This window comes from Citrus sinensis, chromosome 6 (genome assembly GCF_022201045.2).
Source record: "Citrus sinensis cultivar Valencia sweet orange chromosome 6, DVS_A1.0, whole genome shotgun sequence".
Lineage (NCBI taxonomy): Eukaryota > Viridiplantae > Streptophyta > Magnoliopsida > Sapindales > Rutaceae > Citrus > Citrus sinensis.
This window is the reverse complement of record NC_068561.1, coordinates 24,687,238-24,709,488: the sequence shown is the minus strand read 5'-3', so window position 1 is coordinate 24,709,488 and position 22,251 is coordinate 24,687,238. Positions and strand designations below refer to the sequence as shown.

The 22,251-nt window shown below is 36.4% G+C and overlaps 2 protein-coding genes across 2 annotated transcripts; one reads left to right on the top strand and one right to left on the bottom strand.

The window, feature by feature from the left end:
* The first annotated feature begins 11,269 nt into the window (after nt 1–11,269).
* LOC102625546 (long-chain-alcohol oxidase FAO4A) lies at nt 11,270–15,278 on the top strand. Its single transcript, XM_006482406.4, has 3 exons — nt 11,270–11,606; nt 11,725–11,994; nt 13,299–15,278. The coding sequence occupies exons 1-3, from the start codon at nt 11,364–11,366 to the stop codon at nt 15,150–15,152; spliced, it is 2,367 nt and encodes a 788-aa protein (XP_006482469.1). The 5' UTR covers nt 11,270–11,363; the 3' UTR covers nt 15,153–15,278.
* Nucleotides 15,279–21,602: 6,324 nt separating this feature from the next.
* Nucleotides 21,603–22,208, bottom strand: LOC107177577 (uncharacterized). The gene has a single exon (XM_015531581.1). It carries the CDS (start codon nt 22,206–22,208, stop codon nt 21,603–21,605), a length of 606 nt encoding a protein of 201 aa, XP_015387067.1.
* Between the last annotated feature and the right edge of the window lie 43 nt (nt 22,209–22,251).

Here is a 22,251-nt window from a genome sequence, read left to right as displayed (position 1 = left end):
TGATCCTTAGAGAATGTAATTCCATGTCTGAATGGTAATAAACCAATCTTGGAATTTTCCATGCTAAATCTAGCCAATATCTTATCGATATAGACCGCTTGAGACAAGGCTAAAGTTTTATTCTTCCGGTCTCGTAGTAACTTGATACCAAGAATATAACTTGCCTCCCCCAGGTCTTTCATATCAAATTATTTTGCTAACCAAATCTTTATTGTAGTCAATACTCCTATATCGTTTCCAATCAGGAGAATATTGTCTACACAAAGAACTAGGAAGGCTACAAATTTTTCCTGAATTTTCTTGTACACACATGGTTCATCAATGTTCTGAATGAATCCAAGTGATTTAATTGCTTAATCAAATCTGATGTTCCATGACCGGGATGCTTTCTTCAATCCATAAATGGATCTCTGCAACTTACATACCATGTGTTCTTGGCCTTTTTGTATAAATCCATCTGGTTGCTGCATGTAGATGTTTTCTTCAAGATGCCCGTTAAGAAAGGCAGTCTTGACATCCATTTGCCAAATTTCATAATCTAGCACTGCAGCAATGGAGAGCAGAATCCTGATGGATTTAAGCATAGCAACCGTGGAAAAGGTTTCCTCATAATCGATTACTTCTTTCTGAGTAAACCCTTCGGCTACTAATCTTGCTTTAAATGTTTCCACCATTCCATCTACTCCTCTTTTTCTCTTGTAGATCCACTTGCAGCCTATAGGTTTTACTCCATTTGGTGCTTCTACAAGTTCCCAGACTTTATTGGAATACACAGATTCCATTTCTTGATTCATGGCCTTTTTCCAAAATTTAACATCTCTATCTATTAGAGCTTCGTTGTAACTAGTGGGATTTTGTACATGTTCATCTGAGATAGCCATATAGGTTTCTCCCAAAAATATGTATCTCGCAGGTAACCTAGTTACCCTCCCACTACGACAAGGTTCTAAAAGTGATGGTTGTTCAAGGATAATCCTGTGCTGATCAGCTGGTTGTTGCTGTTCTTCCTATTTTATAACAGGTGTTGAAAGCTGAGCATCAACCTAATCTCTTTTATTTCTCTAGTTTTACCTTACTCTTAGGTTATAAGTCATTATATAGTCTTCCTCAAAGAAAGTAAAGAATATTTCTATAAATACATTCCTATCTTGAGGACTATAATCCAGACTTTCCCTTATTCCTTTAAGATACCTAAAACATGCAAGCTTCTGAACACGAATCCATCTTCTCTATCTCTGATTCTAGTAGAAATACTAGTAAACTCCAAATACGAATGTGTCTCAAACCATGTTTGTGACTTTTTCATAATTTCTTAGAGTAGTAGACACCGAGATAGATGAAATTAAGTTCAATAAACTTTATAGTTTTAAATACTAGTATCTGGAATAAAAAAGGTAAATGATAAACCACTTAGTATATATCTTGTCTTATCCAAAAGAATCTTGTTTCTTCATTTAATTACACTATTGAATTATAGTGTTCATTAACAACCAAATAGTACTTGAATTCTCCATAGAGATATTCTTTGTTTTGATCATATCGATGTTCTTTTATGTTCCTGTCTAATTGCTTCTGTCTTATCCATGTACTCTTTTGAATTTCAAAAGCAATGGAATCATGACGCACTTAGACAAACATAAATAAAATGAATATTCATCAACAAGTTTGATAGAATACTCACAACCTCTTATAACATGTAAACTGATTAGTCCGTATACATTTGTATGCGCTAAATCATCAAATACAATGTTATGCTTTTAGCTCAAACAGAGCATCCTTGTCATATTACTTTTCTAAATAAGATTTATAGAGTTACAATGATCAATCTTAATAGGCCAACAAGTCTATCATTAATCATTTTCTTAAAATCTTATTATAGTTTATATGACTTAAGCATAAATATCAGAGGTAATTTTGGTTTGAAGAAACGTTTCTTTTCTTAGATAAATGCATATACTCTTTATCATTATATCTTACTTTGAATAGATCAATGGACTTATATGATATAAATTGTCTTTATAAATAACCAAAATAAATAATAAACAGAGGATCAAAAAATAACAGTGTACTCCTGTTTATTAAAACAAGTCACCGAAATTAATATTCCTCTAATAATTGGAAAAATAAAGACAAATATCAAAACGAAAGTCTTGTAAAATTGATCTAGTCTTTCAATTGATATAAACTAGCATGTCCTCAACTGCTGTTTGAAGCTTTCTTCACTTAATCTCTTGGTTTCCTGAAAACCAAATAAATGAATTATAAATAAGATTAGTTATCTCAGAATTCATTATTGTATGAATCAATAGAAATCTGAACTAATTAGGAAGCTTAAAGATTTCCTATACCTGATTTTAATAATCTTAGGACAATCTTTTTTCCAGTGACCCTTCTGTCCACATTTGTAACACTTGCCTTTTGGCTTGCCACTTCTTTTAGTGGACAGTTTGCCGATCCCAACTCTTGCTTGCTCATTCTTGTCTTTCGACTTAAGCCTTGAAGAGAATCCTTTTTCAGGAAGTTTTCTGCTATAATAGAATTCTTCTATAGCATGTAGTTCGTGCATTAATTCAATTAAGGTTATATCTTTATTGTTTAAGATATAGCTGACCTTAAACTCTTTGAATGTATCAGGTAAAGATTCAATCACCATGTTAATCTTTGATTTATCATTGATTTGAACACCATGAATCTCTACCTCATTCAAATAGTCCATCATTTTGAGGACATGATCACGAACTTTTGTGCCCTCTTCCATCTGGGTATCCGTAATACGTTTTAATGCTGCTTCTCTGGCAAAATGGGTATTTTGCCCAAACATCTGATGAATACTAGCCATTATTTCAGTGGCTGTTTCCATGCTCCGATGTTTCTTATGCAGTTCCACAGAAATCGAAGCCATTATATAGCGCTTAGCCATTTTGTTAGCTTCGCACCATTTCTCATAAGGCTCTCTCTGATTTCTATAATCGTATAACGATGGTTCAGGAGGGCAAGGCTGGGTCAACACATATTTGCTTCCCTTAGCAGTGAGAATATTAAATAGATTGCGTTTCCAATCTAAATAATTTTCGCCAGTGAGTTCATTTTTAACAAGGATAATTAATAATGGGTTGATGGAAGTCATTTTCTGAAAAATAAAATAAAATAAACATGCATAAATACTTTGAAACAATATTCACAATAAATGACAAAAATGCAAAAAACCATAAATGCATTTTAATTTATTGTAACGATAATCTAGTACCGCTTTAACAAGCTATCCGTTGGGGAAGTCATGTCTACACTTACTAGACCCAATTATCCATTAGATTATTTACTTTCATGTAGAGACATGATAAATAATTATCGTTATCCCTTTAGGCCTAAATTTGTTAACAGAGCTTCGTTGGGAAGGTTAATAACAAACTTTAGTTGAGTGTATAACCATTGTTTCAATCTACGTATTTTTCATATCAATAGTCACCGTTGGGGTGAACAATCGATTGAAAAATATTTCAATTTTATCTTTGAAGAAGTTCATCAAATAAAATATCTAATATATATACCCTCCGAAGAGAGCATCACCGTATCATGAAGTCGAGGTATATATATAATTTTATTATTGAACTAACAATGGAGCCCGTGGGAAAATTATCTTGAATTTTCCCTCTCCCACTCAATATTTTAAAATTGGTTTTTCCTTTTTAAAACATACATATTGTTAATTGCATGCTTCCTATAATATTATCTAGATGATATCAAATATTATTAAGCATGTGCAAATTTCAAACAATATAATGAAATTCATAATTAATGAATGACATGTATCATTATGCATAGAGTGGCACTACCTATTTTATATGACATGTTATCATGGCATGTAATTATCCAAAACATAACATATAGAAAAACAATTAAATAATCTTAATTCATGGCTTTCCTAATAATGAAAAAATACATTAACCTAAGCCTAATCTTCATTGGGCTTCTTGTCAATGTCCATCTTTCATAAGCTTGTCTTTGTTAATGGACTAGGGGAATTTGGGCATTTAAATTTATAATTGGTCCAATTTTAATTTTGAAATGAAATAAATAAAGAAATTAAATTTTTTTTATTAAAATAAAATTTTTGGATCAAAAATAAATTTAATATATTCAATTTTATCTATGCATTTTAATCCATTAGGCCCAATTGAAATTGGGCCTAAAACTAGGATTCATTAAGCCCAAAACTATGTTTGAACTTAAATGCAAAAAATTAAAATCTTTCTGCCCAAATGAAAACTTATGGAACCATAGGGACCTCCATGATAGAAACCATGAAACCCTAAATCCATATTTTTCTTTCTTTCTTCCACAGCCGCCATCTCCAAAAACGACAGCCACTGTTCACGCAATTTCCAGCCATCTCCGACGCCGAGTATGCTGCCCCCGTCACGCCGGAAAGACGCCAACCAAAACGCTCCGCCAGCTACCTGCACGCGCGCGCCTCCAGCCCACGATCGCGCTGCTGCTTGGGCGCTGCAGCTGCTGCTCGCGCGCTGCAGTTGCTGCTTGTGCAGCGCGCGCTGCAATTGCTGCGCGTGCAGCTCGCGCTGCTGGCAGCGTGGCTGCTGGCCGCTGCGCGTGCAGCGCGCGCTGCTGGCAGCATGCGCTGCTGGCCGCGCGCTGCTCGCCCAGCAGCTTGTGCTGCTGGCCGCTCGCTGCTGCATGCGCTGGTTCGTTGCTGCAGTTTCCGGCCTCGATTGTATGCGCTCGTTTTCCAGTCATGATGCTTCATTGATTTACAAATTCTCAACGCAAATTTTGACTTACTAAATTTTAATTACATTAAAATAAATCAAGAGGGAAACATGGTGATAATAAACCACTCCTCTTGTTACAGATCCAAACGAAAAATACAGTAGAACATCTAACCATGAATTAAGACAAACCAAAACATGCTTTATTCATATATTAAACAAATAATATATATCTGAATAAATTGTGTCACTCTAATACATAAATTTCAAGATTAATTTCATACGGAATTCTTATATATTAATATGAGATGACTCTGATACCAATTGTTGGGGAAAAATTAGGTTTTTTAATTTTTATTAAACCTTTTGAAGATCGCTCTCATATAATATATAAGAATTTGTATTCTAGAAATCGTACCTTGAAAATCTGAGTTGGTTTTTTCCGCTGAAGTGATTTAGGCTCCTAGATCACGATCCGCCACCACCACTCCTGTTAGATCACGATCCGTCACCACCACGCTTGTTAGATCACGAACTGTCTCCAATGATCTTCCAGGTTATGACTCAGGTTCGATCTGCACTTGACGTGTGGGCGCCTTTATCACTACCAAAGCAACTAGCACGAGAAAATTTTTCTCTCAACAATGGAGAGAAAAATCTTATTCTCTGATCTGTATATAGTGGCTTTTTTCTTTTCTTTTGGGAAAAATAAGCCTTTTATATCATCCTTTAGTGAAAACCCTATGCTCCAAATAATCAAAAAACAAAACTCACGTTTATTTGTTTTTTCAATAGGGGACCCACCTTGTAAAATAACATAAGGCCCCTTATACAAAAGCTAATTAAATGGAGCCTCCCACTAAATGATATATTTAGGCTTTTGACCCAAATAGCTAGTTATCTTACTTATTAGTCCAGTAGTGGTGCAGTCAATTAAATGAGCTAACCCGGGGATCATTTGGGAACATACAATAGTGGCTACAATAATTAGGCCTGTAATTAAACTAGCCCAATTATTTAATTCCAAATCTACTCCACTAAAAGATTGGAACTGACTTCCATAATTGTATGCTCGAATAATAATTCGTCCCAAGCCACATTGATTTCTTTACTGCACAATCCTTTGTACCACATCGTTAATTAAATTGATATCTCAACTGTTCAATCAATTTAATAACATCTTATTCCTTGATCCTTACTGATTTTCTCTAATGATCATTTTCAACATACTAAATATGTTGACACACTTTGGCCAGAGAATTCTATGATCAAGTACCGAAAACCTATCAAGAGATGTGTTGTACAAATTCTATATTGTTAATCCATAACTCCAATACTCATAATTGCTCCCACCAAGATACCGGGTAATCTTGACCACAAGGATGTGTCGTGCCCATTGGTAACTCAAATGAAATAACAATCACAATCATGAAATCATAATTAACTCAAGATTAAGATTACAGTAAAATCAACGCCTATGAGATTTAATAAGTCTGACAGTTATTACAAAGTTAATTAAATCTCATATGTGATCCTGTTCAATGTAGTCGTACTACATCAATAAATTCATACATGATTAAGACAAACCATTCAATGAATTTATTACAGTCTATACCTAAATAAAGTGCCCAACTTTATTTATCAACTGCGAACTAAATTTATTTAATCATAAGATAACTTGTATTTATGTCTTCTGTGAATCCACATGGTGATCACATAAATACATATAATATGATTAAATAGACTTTAATACAAGTATTAATGCAATTAAGATATTTGAATAAAATACCTCATTTATTTTATTAATCAGAAAAATAGTTTATTACAATTAAATAAACACATATGCTTTTAAAGAGCATATTTTCCCAACATATTATTCATAGCTGCCTACAATAGTGTACTGGCATAAGAAATTTTAAGTCGTTGATTACATGTGATAGACATTGTGACATTATTATGATTATACTTATAATTATCACTAGAAGGTTGATGATCATATATATATATATATATATGAGTAGTTTTCTAATCAGGGATCTCTAACTTTAATAAAGTCATGGATTAGCTAAAAGATAAAAAAGTTTAGATTTTACTACACTACATGATAAAATACAATGCATTAGAGTATGTGTTTATTTTGTCTTTTAGCTAATCTCTGACTTTATTAAAATCAGGGATCCCTGATTGAAAAACTACTCATATATATATATATAAAAACTTGATTTGCATTTTGTTCTTTTGGTCTTGACTGTGGCCTTATTCGCATTACATCACACGACAGTTAACTTCGTAATCAGATCGATAGGGGCTTCATGAACCTTAATTACGTGATGAGATCGATAGAGGCTTCATGAGCCTCCAAGCTTGATTCGCTTGAAGAATTCAAATGGATTAAAAGTCATGAAATTTGACTTTTTATAACTCAAACTGGATAAGTCTTCCAAGTTGCTCAAAGTGGGTCCATTATAAATACATATATGCAATAATTTATGCATTAATGATTAATTTTCCGCATTAAAATACTTATTGTATGTATTACATGCAGCCTTTCAAACTCTGGCATATTAGATCTCGTAATATTGATTAATTAAATTATTAACAAGCTGCAAATAAAATAAAGCTCCAACGGGATCGAAATAATCAAAAGAAAATTACCCAAGTGTCAGATTCATTGACTTTGTGAGAAGTTGATGAAAAATATTAAAAACTTATACACGCAGTGTAATAAATATGTAACAATTAGCTAACAGTTGAGTTTACATAAATACTGCTAAGACGAGTGAAAATATAGGACACAAATGGCTCCTTGAATGCGACCTCGTAAATAAACAAATCAGCTAAGCATGTTTCGTAAAAGAGTAATGCTACATATCTCAAAATTTTTATCCCAAAAAATTATCTCAAATGATGTGTCATTTATCAATTGGTTGGTGAGATAATACAATTAATTCACGTGGATCTTATAAAAATTTATCAACCACTCAATTAATGACACATCATTTGGGATAATTTTTTAAAATAAAAAATTTAGAATGTGTAGCACTACTCTTAACAAAATTTTTGAGCAATCAAGAAGAATCATTACTATATGTCCTATCTCCTGATTGGTCTATCTCGAATTAGTGTATTCTTTTAATCCGAATTCCCTTAATTTTTTTTTCTATTAAAGAAAATTTAATCGTGAATAAATTAATAGTGTATAATTAAGATTTAAGAATAACACAATGATAATATAGTTAAAGAATTAGGAATCAAGAATTAATTAAGATTCTTTCTTGGTTATATATGTACATCTCCATTTAGAATCTTTTCTAATTTTAATTCTTTAAAATTTTTATCGGTCATAAATCTTGTGCTATGGGATGATTAATAATATTATATGGTTAAAAATCTAAATATATATTTTCCTATAATTCTAACTATTATTTAATAACAACGAATCGTAAGCTTATGTTTTATTCAAATAGAAGCTCTCATGAGAAAAGTCTCAACGATCGAGTAATCAGATCAGTTATTTTCATTGTTGAGTACAAATTTGAGAAGGTCCACAAAACTTGAATATATACAAGGCATAGGATTCCCGAAGAAGTAGCCGACAGAAGTGCTTTTGCGAATGAAAGTACTTATGAAACCCGGACTTTACTAGCTTACAGAATCTGTAAGCTACAGACTGCAGCATCAGCCGTTGGATGTGGAGTGAGAAACTAAACAATAGAAGATCGGCTGGTGGGATGACGGGAGATGTTTGTTACAGAATCTGTACCATAGACAGGTCCATGAAACCCACAGCTTTACAAATAGCCAGGTAACCAAATTCTTCACCACATTTAATATATGACTTTGTTGGATGAACAAAAACCAATCAACAAATTTCTTTTCCCTTTTTTTTTTTTCATTTTTGAAAATAAAACCAATCAAAATTTACCCACAGTCATTTGTATTAAATGATAGATCATTAAAGTGCTTGCTCAAAGAAGAAAAGCCAGAGAGACGTGCTGCATGGCTAAGTTAAGCTGTCGCCTTTGTTTTTCTGGTAACCAGAATTCAATTTTTGCACGGAAAAAATGGTCACGCAGTTCAATTAATAAAGTGGGGTATTTAAAATTCGTTGCTGATGAAGTTGGCCCTAGAATTCAATTCTTGTGTAAAAATTGGCTGTCTCTTTAATTTCTTAAGGGGTTAGGATTCTCTCCTGATTTAATTTTCTTTTGAACAAAAATACATGTGTTGATCGGTAATTAATAAATTAAAAAAATAAAAAAAGTTAAATTATATCCATATACTATCACTTAAAGACACATGACATAAGATCTCTAAAAATTCATGAGAGCTCATATCAAGAGAGGATCTTTTTTCTTTTTTAAGTTGTTAATTTTAAATTAATTTTCGGAATATACTAAGGGTGCATTTGAGATTGAAGTAATGTAAGTTTTAAGTTATAGTTGCTGTAGAAAAAAAACTGTAACTATAAAATAAAAGTTAGTAATATATAATAAATATAAATTTTAAATAATAATTTTGATAAAATTATTAAAGATATAATAAATTTTCGATTATACAAGTGAAAAATCATATCAGCATAACTTCCAAATTTAGTATTGTAGTTTTTAAGCTACAGCTGTTCAACATCAACCACAAACGCACCCTAAAATACCTTCCATCATTTCACGCCACTGCAGTTTTCACAATTGTGCTGTAAAATTCAAGTCTGGTTAATTACACCGCTTCGGTATTTTTGGTGTATATTGTTTCTGATGTATAGAATGATATACTAGATATTATATAAGGCAATCCCTATCTTACATGCATGTAAGATAGAAGGATCCATTATATAAAATTAAGCTGGTTAATATTAATTAGATTTGCTTTGGAATTGATTGAACTTTTTATTTATTTAATTTTTTTTACCATGTCTAAAGGGTCTTAACTAATAAAAAAAAAAGGGGAGAAATGAAATCTTCTAATTTCATTAGAAAACGTCAGAGACAGAGAATTTTCAATTTCGTTAATATAATAACGCCATACACCATTAGTTGTACATTTGCTACATGATATATTATAAAAAGTATTGGTCCATCAAGCAAACAAACATATGTATGTTATTTTATATTTATGCAGTCAACGAGTTAATAAAACATAAGAATTGACTTTTCAACATGGAAAGCAAACATGAAAAATAAAAGGAAAGAAGGACCAAATTGAACTCTTTGAAGCGACGAACAGCTAATTAATTAACCGGATGCTTAGTTGGATAGGTAAATAATCTATTATGTGAATTAATTTCAGCCCATAGTATCAGCCTTCAAGCACCCATGGAAGGCCAAACATTTATGCAGCCTGCAGCTAGATATAAACCACACAATTAAGGAAATAATCTTTCTGTAATGTCATTGGACTCCAGTACTCTCTAATTATAATTAAATGTTCATACTATAACCGACCATCCTAATTAATTAGTTACAATATATTTTCAACCACAGCCATCTTAGTTAGTAACAAAATACTTTTTAAAAGGTCCCATACTGACTAATACCCAATACAATTACATCTATATCTAGACGAACCACTACAGCACAACCGACGACATTCAATTAAATATTACCAAACTTATTATACGATGTATCGCAGTCACAAATTAACATCACCCATCTAAAAACTAAAGAAAAAAACGGATGTATTAATAATGAAAGTTGACTATTACTGAATGGATCTTTTTCCTCTTGAGATTTTACATCTACCGCTATTTTGTTTCTGATTTAAAAAAAAAAATAAGAAAATTACAAATTGATAGCATGCGTATGTTACGTAATTAATTTTATTTTTTGCCCAAAAAATTGATAAGATCATGCAAGTTACATTGTCAAAACCGTTGATAGTCAAACCAATGCAAACAAATAAACAAATAAATTAAATTAAATTAAATTAAAACGACTGATCCAGTGTTAGTTATTAAATTGAATACAGATGTAATATGCTGTTCATTCACTGATGCTAAAGCATTTGTTATTGGCTGGCTCTGTGTTGATCAATTGGGCCACCTTCATTGAATTTCAATGCTGACCAAATCCTCCACAGTTAGATATTTAGATTTGGATTCAGCTTTTTGAGCTAATTTTTTTTTTATCAATCTTTTTCAAAAATATAATTAATAATTATTAGATAAAAATATAAATTTAATTAAATCTAAACCATATATTACTAAGAATATATTCCTGTGATAGAAGATTATAAAGAATGGACCATAGTTTAACTCACCAGTGGGTCTAAATCTCATAAATACACTCTTACTCAAAATTCATGCAATTTATTAATGGTGGCAGTTGCAAAAGTTAATATTAATAAATTGGGTATTTTTTTCCGAAGAAAATTTTTTGCTTCATTTATTTTACAATCCTCGTTTGGTCGACACTAGTACGCTGTGATTAGCGACTTCGGTTACTCATCATCTCCACGTGTTCTCACATGTGCAAATATATTTTTTCTTTATACCCTTCATAATTCATTATACATAATTTGGTTTTTCATACATCCCTTCTTATTATAAATACCAACACAACGTTGAAGGCTTGAAGCCAAAACTCACTCTCATTCATATCCTTGTGTCATATCTAGCTAGCATCTGTAATATATTGCTAAATTATGGAGCAAAAGCAAGAAAAGATGGTGGTTGAATTGGGAAGTATTGACAAAGAGACTCTTCAACTCTGGGGGGAAGAGAATCACTGCTATGTCAACTCACTGTCTTCCCAGGAAATGGAGTCTCTCTCTGCTCTTTGTGACACCTTCTTGCCGGCCGTCGACGTCAAGACGGCGGCCTCCATCGACAAGGACATCGCCGATTTCTTCCGGGCTTCAGCTTCTGCGGCTGGAACCCCAGAACGTGTAAGCATGTCAAAACTGTTATTTTGCAACGCCTGCTTAGAAAGTGGTTTCATTTAAAAACTGTACGTTGTTGTTGTTGTTTTTTTTTTTTTTTTTTTCTTTCCCTGTGTGCTTGCAGCTGGGAGGGTTGATGAGTGAGAGGCTTAAGCACCCAAAGAAATGGCTGGTGAGATTGTGTCTCTGGCTTTTGTCAACATGCATTGGGAGTCTGGTTTTGTGTGGAAGATATTGCTTCTCAAGCAAATTTCCTTACATGCATAGCTTCACTCAGTTGCCTCAAAAGAAAAGAGACGCAGTGTTGGTTTCATGGTCTCTCAGTTATTTTTATCACCTGAGAATGCTGTACAAGGCCATGAAGCTTCTCATTCTTCTTGTCTTCTTCACTCAGGTTTGATTCTTTTTTTTTTTTTTCTGCTGCTTTTGTTTTTATCTTATCTGGACTGCCTAATAAGGAATTTGACAAGCTTTTACTTTTTTCTTTTTCTTTTCAGATATATGTTTTCCTTTGCCTAATATGTGTGCGAAGTAACTTTCAATCCTAATTATATATGATTCTTTTTGTTATCTTTTTAATAAAAATACAGATAGGTTTTTTGAAAATGATGTTCAACCGATTCTGAAGAGATTATATGAAATTGGCAACATATCATCAATTTTCGAATAAATATATATCTTCCTCGCATGTGGAATCTTGCCAAATTCATATAACTTCTCTTAGTGTTTGATAAAATAAATCTTTCAATTTTTTTTTTCTAAGAAAAGAAAAACATTTAGGTTAAAAAAAAATCAATGCATTTTCTATCCCTCTTGGTCTCATTGTGTACCCAACGCCTCCTTTGGGGGTTAGGTCCTTTTTACTTCATGATTCATACGGGATCTCGTATCCCCGCCAAGTTGTCCTTTGGCTCTTTTTAGAGCCCCATTTTATCAAAAAAAAAAAAAAATCAATGCATGAGGCAACTAAATTAAGTACCAAACTAGTAAATCTGTGGTTTTTTTTGTCCTCCAAAAAAACTTTTAAAAAAATTAATGAAGATTCAAGCATGGGTTATGTTGTCAAAATCAACATACTCTAATGAAGCAAAATTATCTTTGTAACATCCAAATCGATGTTGAATTGCTAACATAACATTTAATTCGGCGCAATGAGTGACTTGTGAATAGTAATATAGTATAGTGCGATACCTCTATTATCATTGAAATTAAGCTATTTATCTGAAGCAAGCTTAAATATTAAGCAAAGGATTTTATGCGGCCTAATTAGCAGTTTTGTTGGTGATAATAAAGATTAATTTATGATTGCTTTTAAGTTATATGTACGAGGTTGTAGGTCCTCATATAATTAAATCGACTTAAGAAACTTGTCAAAATGTGCACGCATCACTTGACAAATTATGATGTTGGCAAAAATTGGAAACCTCGGCAAACAAATGGTTAGTGTTTTGATTGAATCTTTCGGTGTATAAACGCTATTGGGCTAGTGGCTTCATATTTAATGGCAGAACTGCACAACTAAGCAAAATTTGTTTATTTAGATTATAAGAAAAAACAATAAAAGAAAAGACAATGGGCTGAGTTTTAAAATCAGATTTTTGAAAAGAAAAAAAAAAGATGATGGATATTAATTACTTTATGATAAAAGTCTAGAATGTGTGTATGTGACAACGATTATATGCATTAATTTCACTTCAGGTAAATGAGAAGAATGAGAACTTGTCATGGAAAGCCATAGGCTACAAAGGACCAGACCCTGAGTTCAAGACCAAGTCCATGCAACGCAAAACATTGAGAAATGAAGGATTAAATGATGATGATGATGATGAAGGACAAAACGATGATGGTCATGAGGAGGAAGCAGAGCTTTACGGTCCTCTTTACAAAGGCCTGATTAACATGCAACTGCCTAGAAACATTGTCGCCGACAGTTTACGTCAAGTTGGGTTCCCAGTTTCTGTCAGGAATAAGAGAAATGCAGCTCCCAGCAGCATAGCCTCTCCATCTCTAGTTATCAAATGTGACGCGGTTGTTGTTGGTTCTGGCTCAGGTGGTGGTCTTATTGCTGGTGTTCTAGCAAAAGCTGGTTACAAAGTGCTCGTTTTAGAGAAAGGAAGCTATTGTGCTAGAAGCAATTTATCACTTCTTGAAGGCAAAACAATGGATCAAATGTATTTAGCTGGTGGCGTGCTAGCAACTGATGATATGGGAGTGATACTACTTGCTGGCTCTACTGTTGGTGGAGGGTCCACTATCAATTGGTCAGCTTCAATCAAGACACCAAAACATGTTGCTAATGAGTGGTGTGATGAGTACGAGCTAAAGTTGTTTGAGAGTGACTTGTATAAGGAAGCAATGGAGGTAGTGTGTGAGAGAATGGGAGTGCAATCTGAAGTTGAAGAGGAAGGATTCAATAATGCGGTTTTGAGAAGAGGGTGTAAGGAATTGGGGTATCCTGTGAATAACATACCGCGAAATTCACCACCGGATCATTATTGTGGGTGGTGTTGTCTTGGCTGCAAAGATGGAAGCAAGAAGGGGACTTCAGAGACATGGCTTGTGGACTTGGTTAATTCGGGTAATAGTGCAATCCTTCCTGGATGTGAGGCTATTGAAGTTCTACACAAGAAAAGAAGAGATCGAAATGTAGCAACAGGGGTTGCTTTTGAGTTTCAATACATGGGGGCTAAAGACATTTGCGTAGTTGAATCTAAGGTGACTATTGTTGCTTGTGGTGCTCTGAGTACACCAAATTTGTTGAAAAGAAGTGGCTTAAAAAATGCTAACATTGGGAAGAATCTGCATCTTCATCCGGTGACAATGGCATGGGGCTATTTTCCTAAGACAAGTTCTTCAGGGGAATGGCCAGAGGAAAAGAAAACAAGCTACGAAGGGGGGATAATGACAGCTATGTCCACCACTGTAGGAAATTTCGGCAAGTCTGGATATGGAGCAGTGATACAGACACCGGCATTGCATCCCGGCATGTTCTCAAGTTTGATGCCATGGGTTTCGGGCGCAGACATAAAACTGCGGATGTGCAAGTTCTCCAGGACTGCGCATATATTTGCATTGGCGCGCGATCAAGGATCAGGCACAGTGAATTCACCATATTCAATTAGCTATCAAATGGAGGCCATGGACGAAGAGAATCTGAAGAAAGGGATAGAGAAGATACTAAGGATGCTAGCTGCAGCCGGAGCAGAAGAAATTGGAACACATCACTGCAAAGGAAAGACTATAAATGTGAAGAAAGCAAGCTCTGAAGAGTTTGAGAGATTTGTAAAAGAAGAGAGTTCAAGGCCATTAAGGGACTTGTCTACGCCGCTAAGTTCAGCTCATCAAATGGGGAGTTGCAGGATGGGAATTGACCCGAAAACATCAGTGGTGAACCAGATGGGAGAGACATGGGATGTAGAGGGACTGTATTTGGCAGATACCAGTGTTTTTCCAACTGCGTTGGGTGTGAATCCTATGGTTACAGTCCAGGCCATTGCTTACTGCACTGCACAATCTGTTCTTGATGTTCTTAGGAGAAAGAAGAGTAACTAGTAGTTGTCTTGGCTTTGTTGTTCTGATTGTATGTACTTTGCTTTCCATTGATAAGAATAAAGTCTGGTGTGCCTTTCAAGTGTAGCTCTATTTGTATAGTTGGAATAAATTGATCTAATCTTCTCAGGGACCTTTCCGTTATACTTTCAAAAAATTCACCTGTACTTATTAAGTAAATATTCATTTGTATTTAGACGGTGAGATCGAAATACTTTTACAAATTGTAAATTAATTATCACATAAATATGTCCCCCGTAAAAGTTTGGGATCAAATGTTGAAATCTACATAAGAAGTATAATAAAAAAAAATGTTTATAATACGATTACTGTCCAATATAATTTCTATACTCTTGATTAAAAATTAAAAATTAAAAATTTTAGATTACTTCAAATATTTTTTTGAGTAATTTAGTTGTTTTATATTAACTGAAAACTTAACAATGCACTAAATTATATATAGGATGAGTAACTCCATTTAAAATAATAATCTTCCACCCTCTTAGGCTCTTAACAAAATAATAAAATCCAACATCAAGAATGAAATAAATATTTAATCTTTATCTTATCTTTTTCCTGTTATAATTAATTGGGGAAACCTGTGGTGCAACTGTGGTATTGTGCCACAATTGCATCCAGCCGTTGGATGCCAGTGAACCTCACCAATCCAAATACATCCAACGGCTGAATGCAATTATGCAATTGTGGCACAGTGCCACAGTTGCACCGTAGCCTGATCTTAATTAATTATTCATTTCTTCTGATTAATTTTTGAGTTTAAATAGCGGCCCTCATTTAAAATTTTTATGCACATAACCGTAAATACAATTTAAAGGAGGACCAAAATGTTATTCTCCGACCATACAATATACGTATGATACAGAAGGGGAGAGAGAGGGCCTAAGAAATGAAATGGCGACTTCGATGCTGCTTCCTTTGGATATAATCGTTGACTTACTAATCCGACTTACCAGTGAAGAGTCTGCTACGATTCAAGTGCGTTCCGAAGTCATTCCGTTCGGTAATCAACGGCCAAGATTTCATCAAACTCCAATCTCAATCGGCTCCGTCGAAACCAACTCCGACCGCAGCCTCTTTCTCTCTGTTTTGAACCGTGGTAAATGGGAGTGGGAAAGAAGGTATGAATCTTCAAACTTGGGTTCGCATTCACATTCTAAACAATTTATCTCCCGTACAAGAACAATTGCAACTTTCCAGTGATTGGTTCTTGCAACGGATTGCTGGCAATGAAAGACAGAGACAAACTTATAGCGTTGTTGAATCCATTAACTAAAAAACACCGCGTCTTACCCAAGTTTGATAGAGTTAGTGAAAATTATTTGGTTTACCAAACCAGTCAACTACACTGTAGTTTATCTTCATAGTTTGAAAGTTAACATGTGGAGACGAATCTAAGATTTTCCATGTTCCCGGGAAACCGGATCGAATGGGGCTTTTGTTAATGGGGCATTGCATTGGGTAGCCGGCGACGCCGATAACAATTACTTAATTGCTGCATTTGATTTAAAGAGTGACGAGTTTTACTAAGTGCCATTGCCTCATCCTATTCTTGGGGTTGGAGGTAATGGAAGGTTTTGGGAGGATGATTGGTGTTTGCGGCTGATTTTGGGTTAATGAATAAAAATCCACAAAACCAACTCCAGATTAATAAATTTATATTTTTTTCGGGGAGCGGGGTACCTCACTTGTTCGGCACGTGCGGGCTGTTTGGGCTTTTTGTGGAGTGGAGGAGGATTGAGATGACGATGGTTATGGAAGGGGTCTGACTTCAGGTGCGGAGGGCTGGTGAAACTCGCCTTAAACCTGCGAAACAACAAAAAAAGAGGTCAGAGGTGGAGCCGGGGGTGGCTGGCGACCACACTCCGACGCTCAAGTCAGAGTTGGGTTATCTCAGGTTAGAGAGCTTACAAGCTCTCGGTAATGGAAATTTTGAGGTAGAAGAAACCCTAGTTTTTTTGTTGTGAGTGTGTTCCCTTCCTTGATAAAAATCAAACTTGAGTATTTATATGGTGTACCCCGGTTGCCGTGCCACCTAGCGCTATTTTAATGGCGTTCCCTGCTGTCATGTCAGGAATATTCTTATTTTCATGCGTATGGCGGCTTAGGCGTTTCAAAAATATGCGTGGAGAGCAAGTTTCTAGCGTATTCACGTGCTGGGAGTAGTGGAGTGGTCCCGCGTACCTCTACAATTCCGTTGTAATTTTGCAGGTGTAGCAGGAAAAGCTGGTGGTCCTAACTGTCACAATATCACACTTTTGGCAGATTCGCTGGCATGATAGGCGGCTGTCTCCTCTTTTGTAGCACGAGATTTCCTCACTGATTCCTTACTTTTTGACACGTGTTCAGCCGATCTTTTTGAGATTTGGAACCCATCTATCTCTTGATATTTTATGAACATTTTTCCCCACTTTTTTGTCCTTGCTCGGTGTACCCCAGGTATCGAGTTTATAGTGTAAGTCGGGTATCTCGGGTACCGAGTTTATAATGTAGGTCGGGTATCTCGAGTACCGAGTTTATAGTGTATGTCTAGTATCTCGAGTATCTCGGGTACCGAATTTTATGGGGTAGGTTGGGTATCCCGGAGGATAACTAATAATTACATAACCTTTACATCGACACGTGGCGCTTCATTTTCAAAACTCTATTTATCCCCAAACAACATCCCCCTAGTTTCTTTGTGGCGAATGTAATTGAGGCAAAAGAAACTCATAGAAGAATTGTGAACAACACGTGGCGATGTTCAGCTCTTCCTCTCACAGGATTGGATAAAAAGAGGTACCTCGTCTACCACCCTTTGGTTGACTATGTGAATTCCCAACATCAGAGAATATCTTGATATTTTTTATCTTCTTTCTTTCTCCTTTATTATTATTATTTTTCGTTTTAGCCCAATGAACGGAGGCTCTTTGAATGGCTCGGGTACCACTCCTTCAATGAGGTGTACTCGACCTCCTCACTTTTTGGGGTGTGAACTAATTCACCCAAAAATTCAAATATTACTTCCTCTCTTAGTCAGTAAAAGTGCTTGTGCAGATTGACCAAGCTGAAAAATAGCAGCTCTAGGGGCACACCGGGTACCCCAAAAAGAAAGATGGACTCCCTCTTCTCTATATCTTATAAATAGCTATCAAATTTGGATAGGTTAGAGAGGGCGGAGCTGATTGATCAAAATTTTTCATCTGCTTATGGGGATGAACCACCAAGTATGTGTAGAGGATGATGTAGGGGCACCCCACCATCACCCATATTTTATTTTCTAGTAATTGGCAAGTATAGATCGCTCCGGTGAGTACTTCAATGCCTTTCTTGGCCTTTTGAGAACCAATATGTCAGTTACCTCAAGATTCATCTCATTTAAGGGCACATTTCCTTTACATGCTCCAGGGACGAAAATAAAATCTCAATCCTCCTTTCCTAGCAGCTTTAGGAGTAGCCTAGGTGCACAAAAAGAAAGATGTGCTTCGACCCCGTGAAATGAAGCTCTTTAGATTGAACAAGATTTTAAATGGAAGGTTTGATGAAGTTTTTGGGGAGAAGATCAGGGCTTCCCGCATATCTCGATCTGAAAGCCATGGAGATCAGCTGGGGTACCTCAGCCAAAGTCGCCATCAAGTATCTCTAATATCAATGCTTGCGCTTTTGCTGCTTTTGGCACTTTTATTGATCCCCCTGTCCTGAGGGATGAAGGTGAAGATGACCAACATTATTTTGTTGGGGTACCCAAACTACTTCAATATTGTACTAACAAACTCCTGGTACTTTATTTCACATAACTTTAGATGCCACTACTTGACTTGGCGGCTTTTTTAGGATCTTTTGTGTATCTTTCATGTGTTCTGAAATTTGATTCTGAGCATGGGGTATCTCAGGTATCCATCAGCATAAATATTCATTGAGCTATCTCTTTCTTCATAGCGGAGTAACCTAATTTCATTGAACATATGGCAATTCATCCAGATATGCTTGTTGGGTAGGTATGGACCCTTTCGCCGAAGACTTCGATGCTTTTTTCAGTCGCATAAGCAGCAGCTCCTCCGGTACACTAGGTACCTCAGCAAAGGGTGATCGACCTCTCGCCGTTCCAAGCGCCAATGGCAAATTGCCCGATTCCTCTTTTGGTAGTTCTCGGGGTACCCCAGCTACCCACAAGAGAAAGCTTGGCTCTCTGTTCACGGTCTCTGGAGATCTCATGGAGGGCAAGCTTGACCTAGTGGCAAACAAAAGGATATCTCATCTCACCGAATGTTTCCTCCACTCCTCCGAGTGCATTTCTACAGACATGACCATTGAGGCGGATAAATTGGACCTAAATGAGCACTATAGCCGGGTGCTCAAGGCTTGTCGTGATGTGAGTGCTTCTTTTTTTTGTGTAGGCTACCTTATACCTTAGCTACAGTCTCCAAGACTTTAGTGGTACCTCGGCTGAGCTAGCGGAGGCGGATAAATTACAAGGGGAGATCAGACTTGGTCAGTCTCGGGAGGAAAAGCTTGAGGTGGAGGTCAGGGCTTTACAGGGGCGTTTGGATGACCAAACCCAGGAGAACACCTAGAGTTGGTGGTACCCCGGGTAGAGAAATGGGTGGACAAGTCGGCCATCCTGAAGGCGATAGAGGATAAGAGGGTAACCCAGGCTCCACCATCCTACAGCCCACAGCAATCTTCGGGGGTACCCCAGGTACCCCAGGCGGATCTCCCTTCGGTTAGCGCTGTTCATGTGAGTAACAGCTCTTTGACCGCGAGTATTCGTGTTGATCCCCCTGTTGAGGGGAACGGTGGAGAGGATGCCCCCCATTCTGCTTGATTTTACTTGCCATTTAGGGTTTTATCTCGAGATGTCTTAGCAGCTTTCTTTCTTTGCTTCTGTACCTTTGTAGTATGGCATCATCCTTTTGTTGTGTTGGGATACTCGTCTTTTGGAAGGTTGCCTCAGCAATCTTACTACTTATTCGCATTAAACTTCTGCAATAGACTTTATTCGGCATACCATTGAATTCCTTGCTTATGATTGATTTGTGTAGACTCGCGGGGGTTCTTCGGGTACCCTAGGTACCCCCCTGATGTATTTTTGGCGCTTGCGTGGTGATTTCCATAGATGTGCTCACTGCTTGTCTTAATAAAGATTATGACGTATCTTAAAATAATTTAATAATTCGCACATCATCATAAGATAAAACGAAATTCATATTTGGCGCAACTAGGATAAAATAAAGATTATGGCGTATCTCAGATAGACTTGTGGAGTTTCTCGAGTACCCCAGGTACCCTCTTTTTTTCGGGGACCTTTTTGGCCCTCTTTCTTGCAGAAATGGTCAAAAACATGCTTGTTTTGCCATCCGCTTCTAGTCATTATTTAATAAAATAATGCGAATAGAGGGGCATGCTTGCCTACCTCCTTTCGTTTATTTATTCTTTACTTGGCTCAAGTAAAAGAATGGAGGTGTGGGCGTGTGCATACCTTAACGGAACCTCATGGCGCTAGGGTATGCTGGTTTACCTCGCCCTCGGGCATTCTCTGACCCTCCCTCTTTAAATTCGTTGTATTATTTCTTATTGGCGTTGACCTCGAACAGATCTTCACGATCGAATCGAGTCAGATACCTCAAGTTCCCCTAATTATCTTGAAATGGAGCAATTATAACTGAATAAGACGTGGCGTAATAAGATGGAGTCACATTAATGGCGAAAATTTAACTGCAATCATATTCGGTAATAAAAAAGGAGAACAAACATCATCACATAAAGTAAAAAACATACTTATAAATGATAGAACCAAGATCATTACATGATAATGTTCTGTTATCTTAAAGAAATGAGGGATCCTGAGGTCACTCTTGTCATTAGAGACTTGGAGAATTGAAAAGTGCAACTAATCAGTTTGGGGTACTCTGGGTACCCCGCATGATAAAGTACACCACACAATAGACTCTGGGTACCCCGCATGATAAAGTACACCACATAATAGATCAAATATCATAAACGCATAAGCATTAAAGAAAAATAAATAAAGTAAATAGAAAGAGGTAAAGTGCTTTCTTTTATTAGTAGTACTTCCTCGATATGGCAGCATTTCACAAGTGTTTTATAATTGTTCTTTTCATTTAGAGTAGCGTGTGTGCTCATTCCTTTTCTTCCTTCGGCACCCGAGGATCCAGGGGTACCTCTAACTCTTCGATTAACGCTGAATTAGGACTTTGGGGTACCTCGGGTACATCATGCATAACCTCATCTACCTTCATTGGCCCTACTCTTTTTTGTTTTATAGGACTAGTTGTCTATAACACTTTCCACCGCGCAGCTCTTCATTATATTACAAGCGCTTAATTAGTAAGGCAAATAAATGTCATTGCACTGCTGGGGTACTCGGGGTACTCCAGGAATATTCAGCCCTTTCCCACGTGGGGTTGGACGAGGTGGGCTGTGTACCCGAGGTGCTCAAGAGGGTACCGGAGGTACCTCGGCTCTCTTGGGTTTCTCCTTGTTTCTCACAACTTCGACTCTGTCTTCCTCCCTCTTTAGGTTACACTTCTCATCAATTTCTATTTGTTGCAGGGCTCGAGAACGAGCTTCCCCATATGAAAGAGGGCGGTGTTTTTGAAATGACCGCCATAACTTCCCCAAACGCAAATTCTTTTCAAAATGAGTGAGAGTGTGTTGGTGACCAAATGTACCGGTACATGACACCTCTTGGTGGAAGCGGGTTACGTACTCGGCTAAAGACTCCGAATCCCCTTGCTTGATGAAAGCAAGCTTGGAGGATGTTATATGTTGGGCGGATGCATAACCAAACTCATGAACAAAATCTTTTAAGAGCTGGTCTAAGGAGGATATACTACCTACCTTCAACGATCGGAACCATGACTTGGCTGGTCCGGTGAGGGTATGCGGGAAACTCCGGCACATAGCATTGTCACCCACTCCTTTAATCATCATCTGGTCACGATACAACTCAGCATGTTCCACGGGATCCGAGGTACCCGAGTATTGTTGTATTTGAGGCATGGTGAACGCTTCCGGGATAACCGTTGTCCGAATCTCCATGGTGAATGGCGAGTTATACGCTGCTAGCGCTAGAGCATTGATG

Bases quoted from the DNA above. Each gene is read 5' to 3' on its own strand.
- LOC107177577 (XM_015531581.1), bottom strand. From the start codon at position 22,208: ATGGAGATTCGGACAACGGTTATCCCGGAAGCGTTCACCATGCCTCAA.
- LOC102625546 (XM_006482406.4), top strand. From the start codon at position 11,364: ATGGAGCAAAAGCAAGAAAAGATGGTGGTTGAATTGGGAAGTATTGAC. The intron at 11,607-11,724 runs GTAAGCATGTCA...GTGTGCTTGCAG, and splicing joins CGGCTGGAACCCCAGAACGT to CTGGGAGGGTTGATGAGTGA. The intron at 11,995-13,298 runs GTTTGATTCTTT...ATTTCACTTCAG, and splicing joins TTCTTGTCTTCTTCACTCAG to GTAAATGAGAAGAATGAGAA.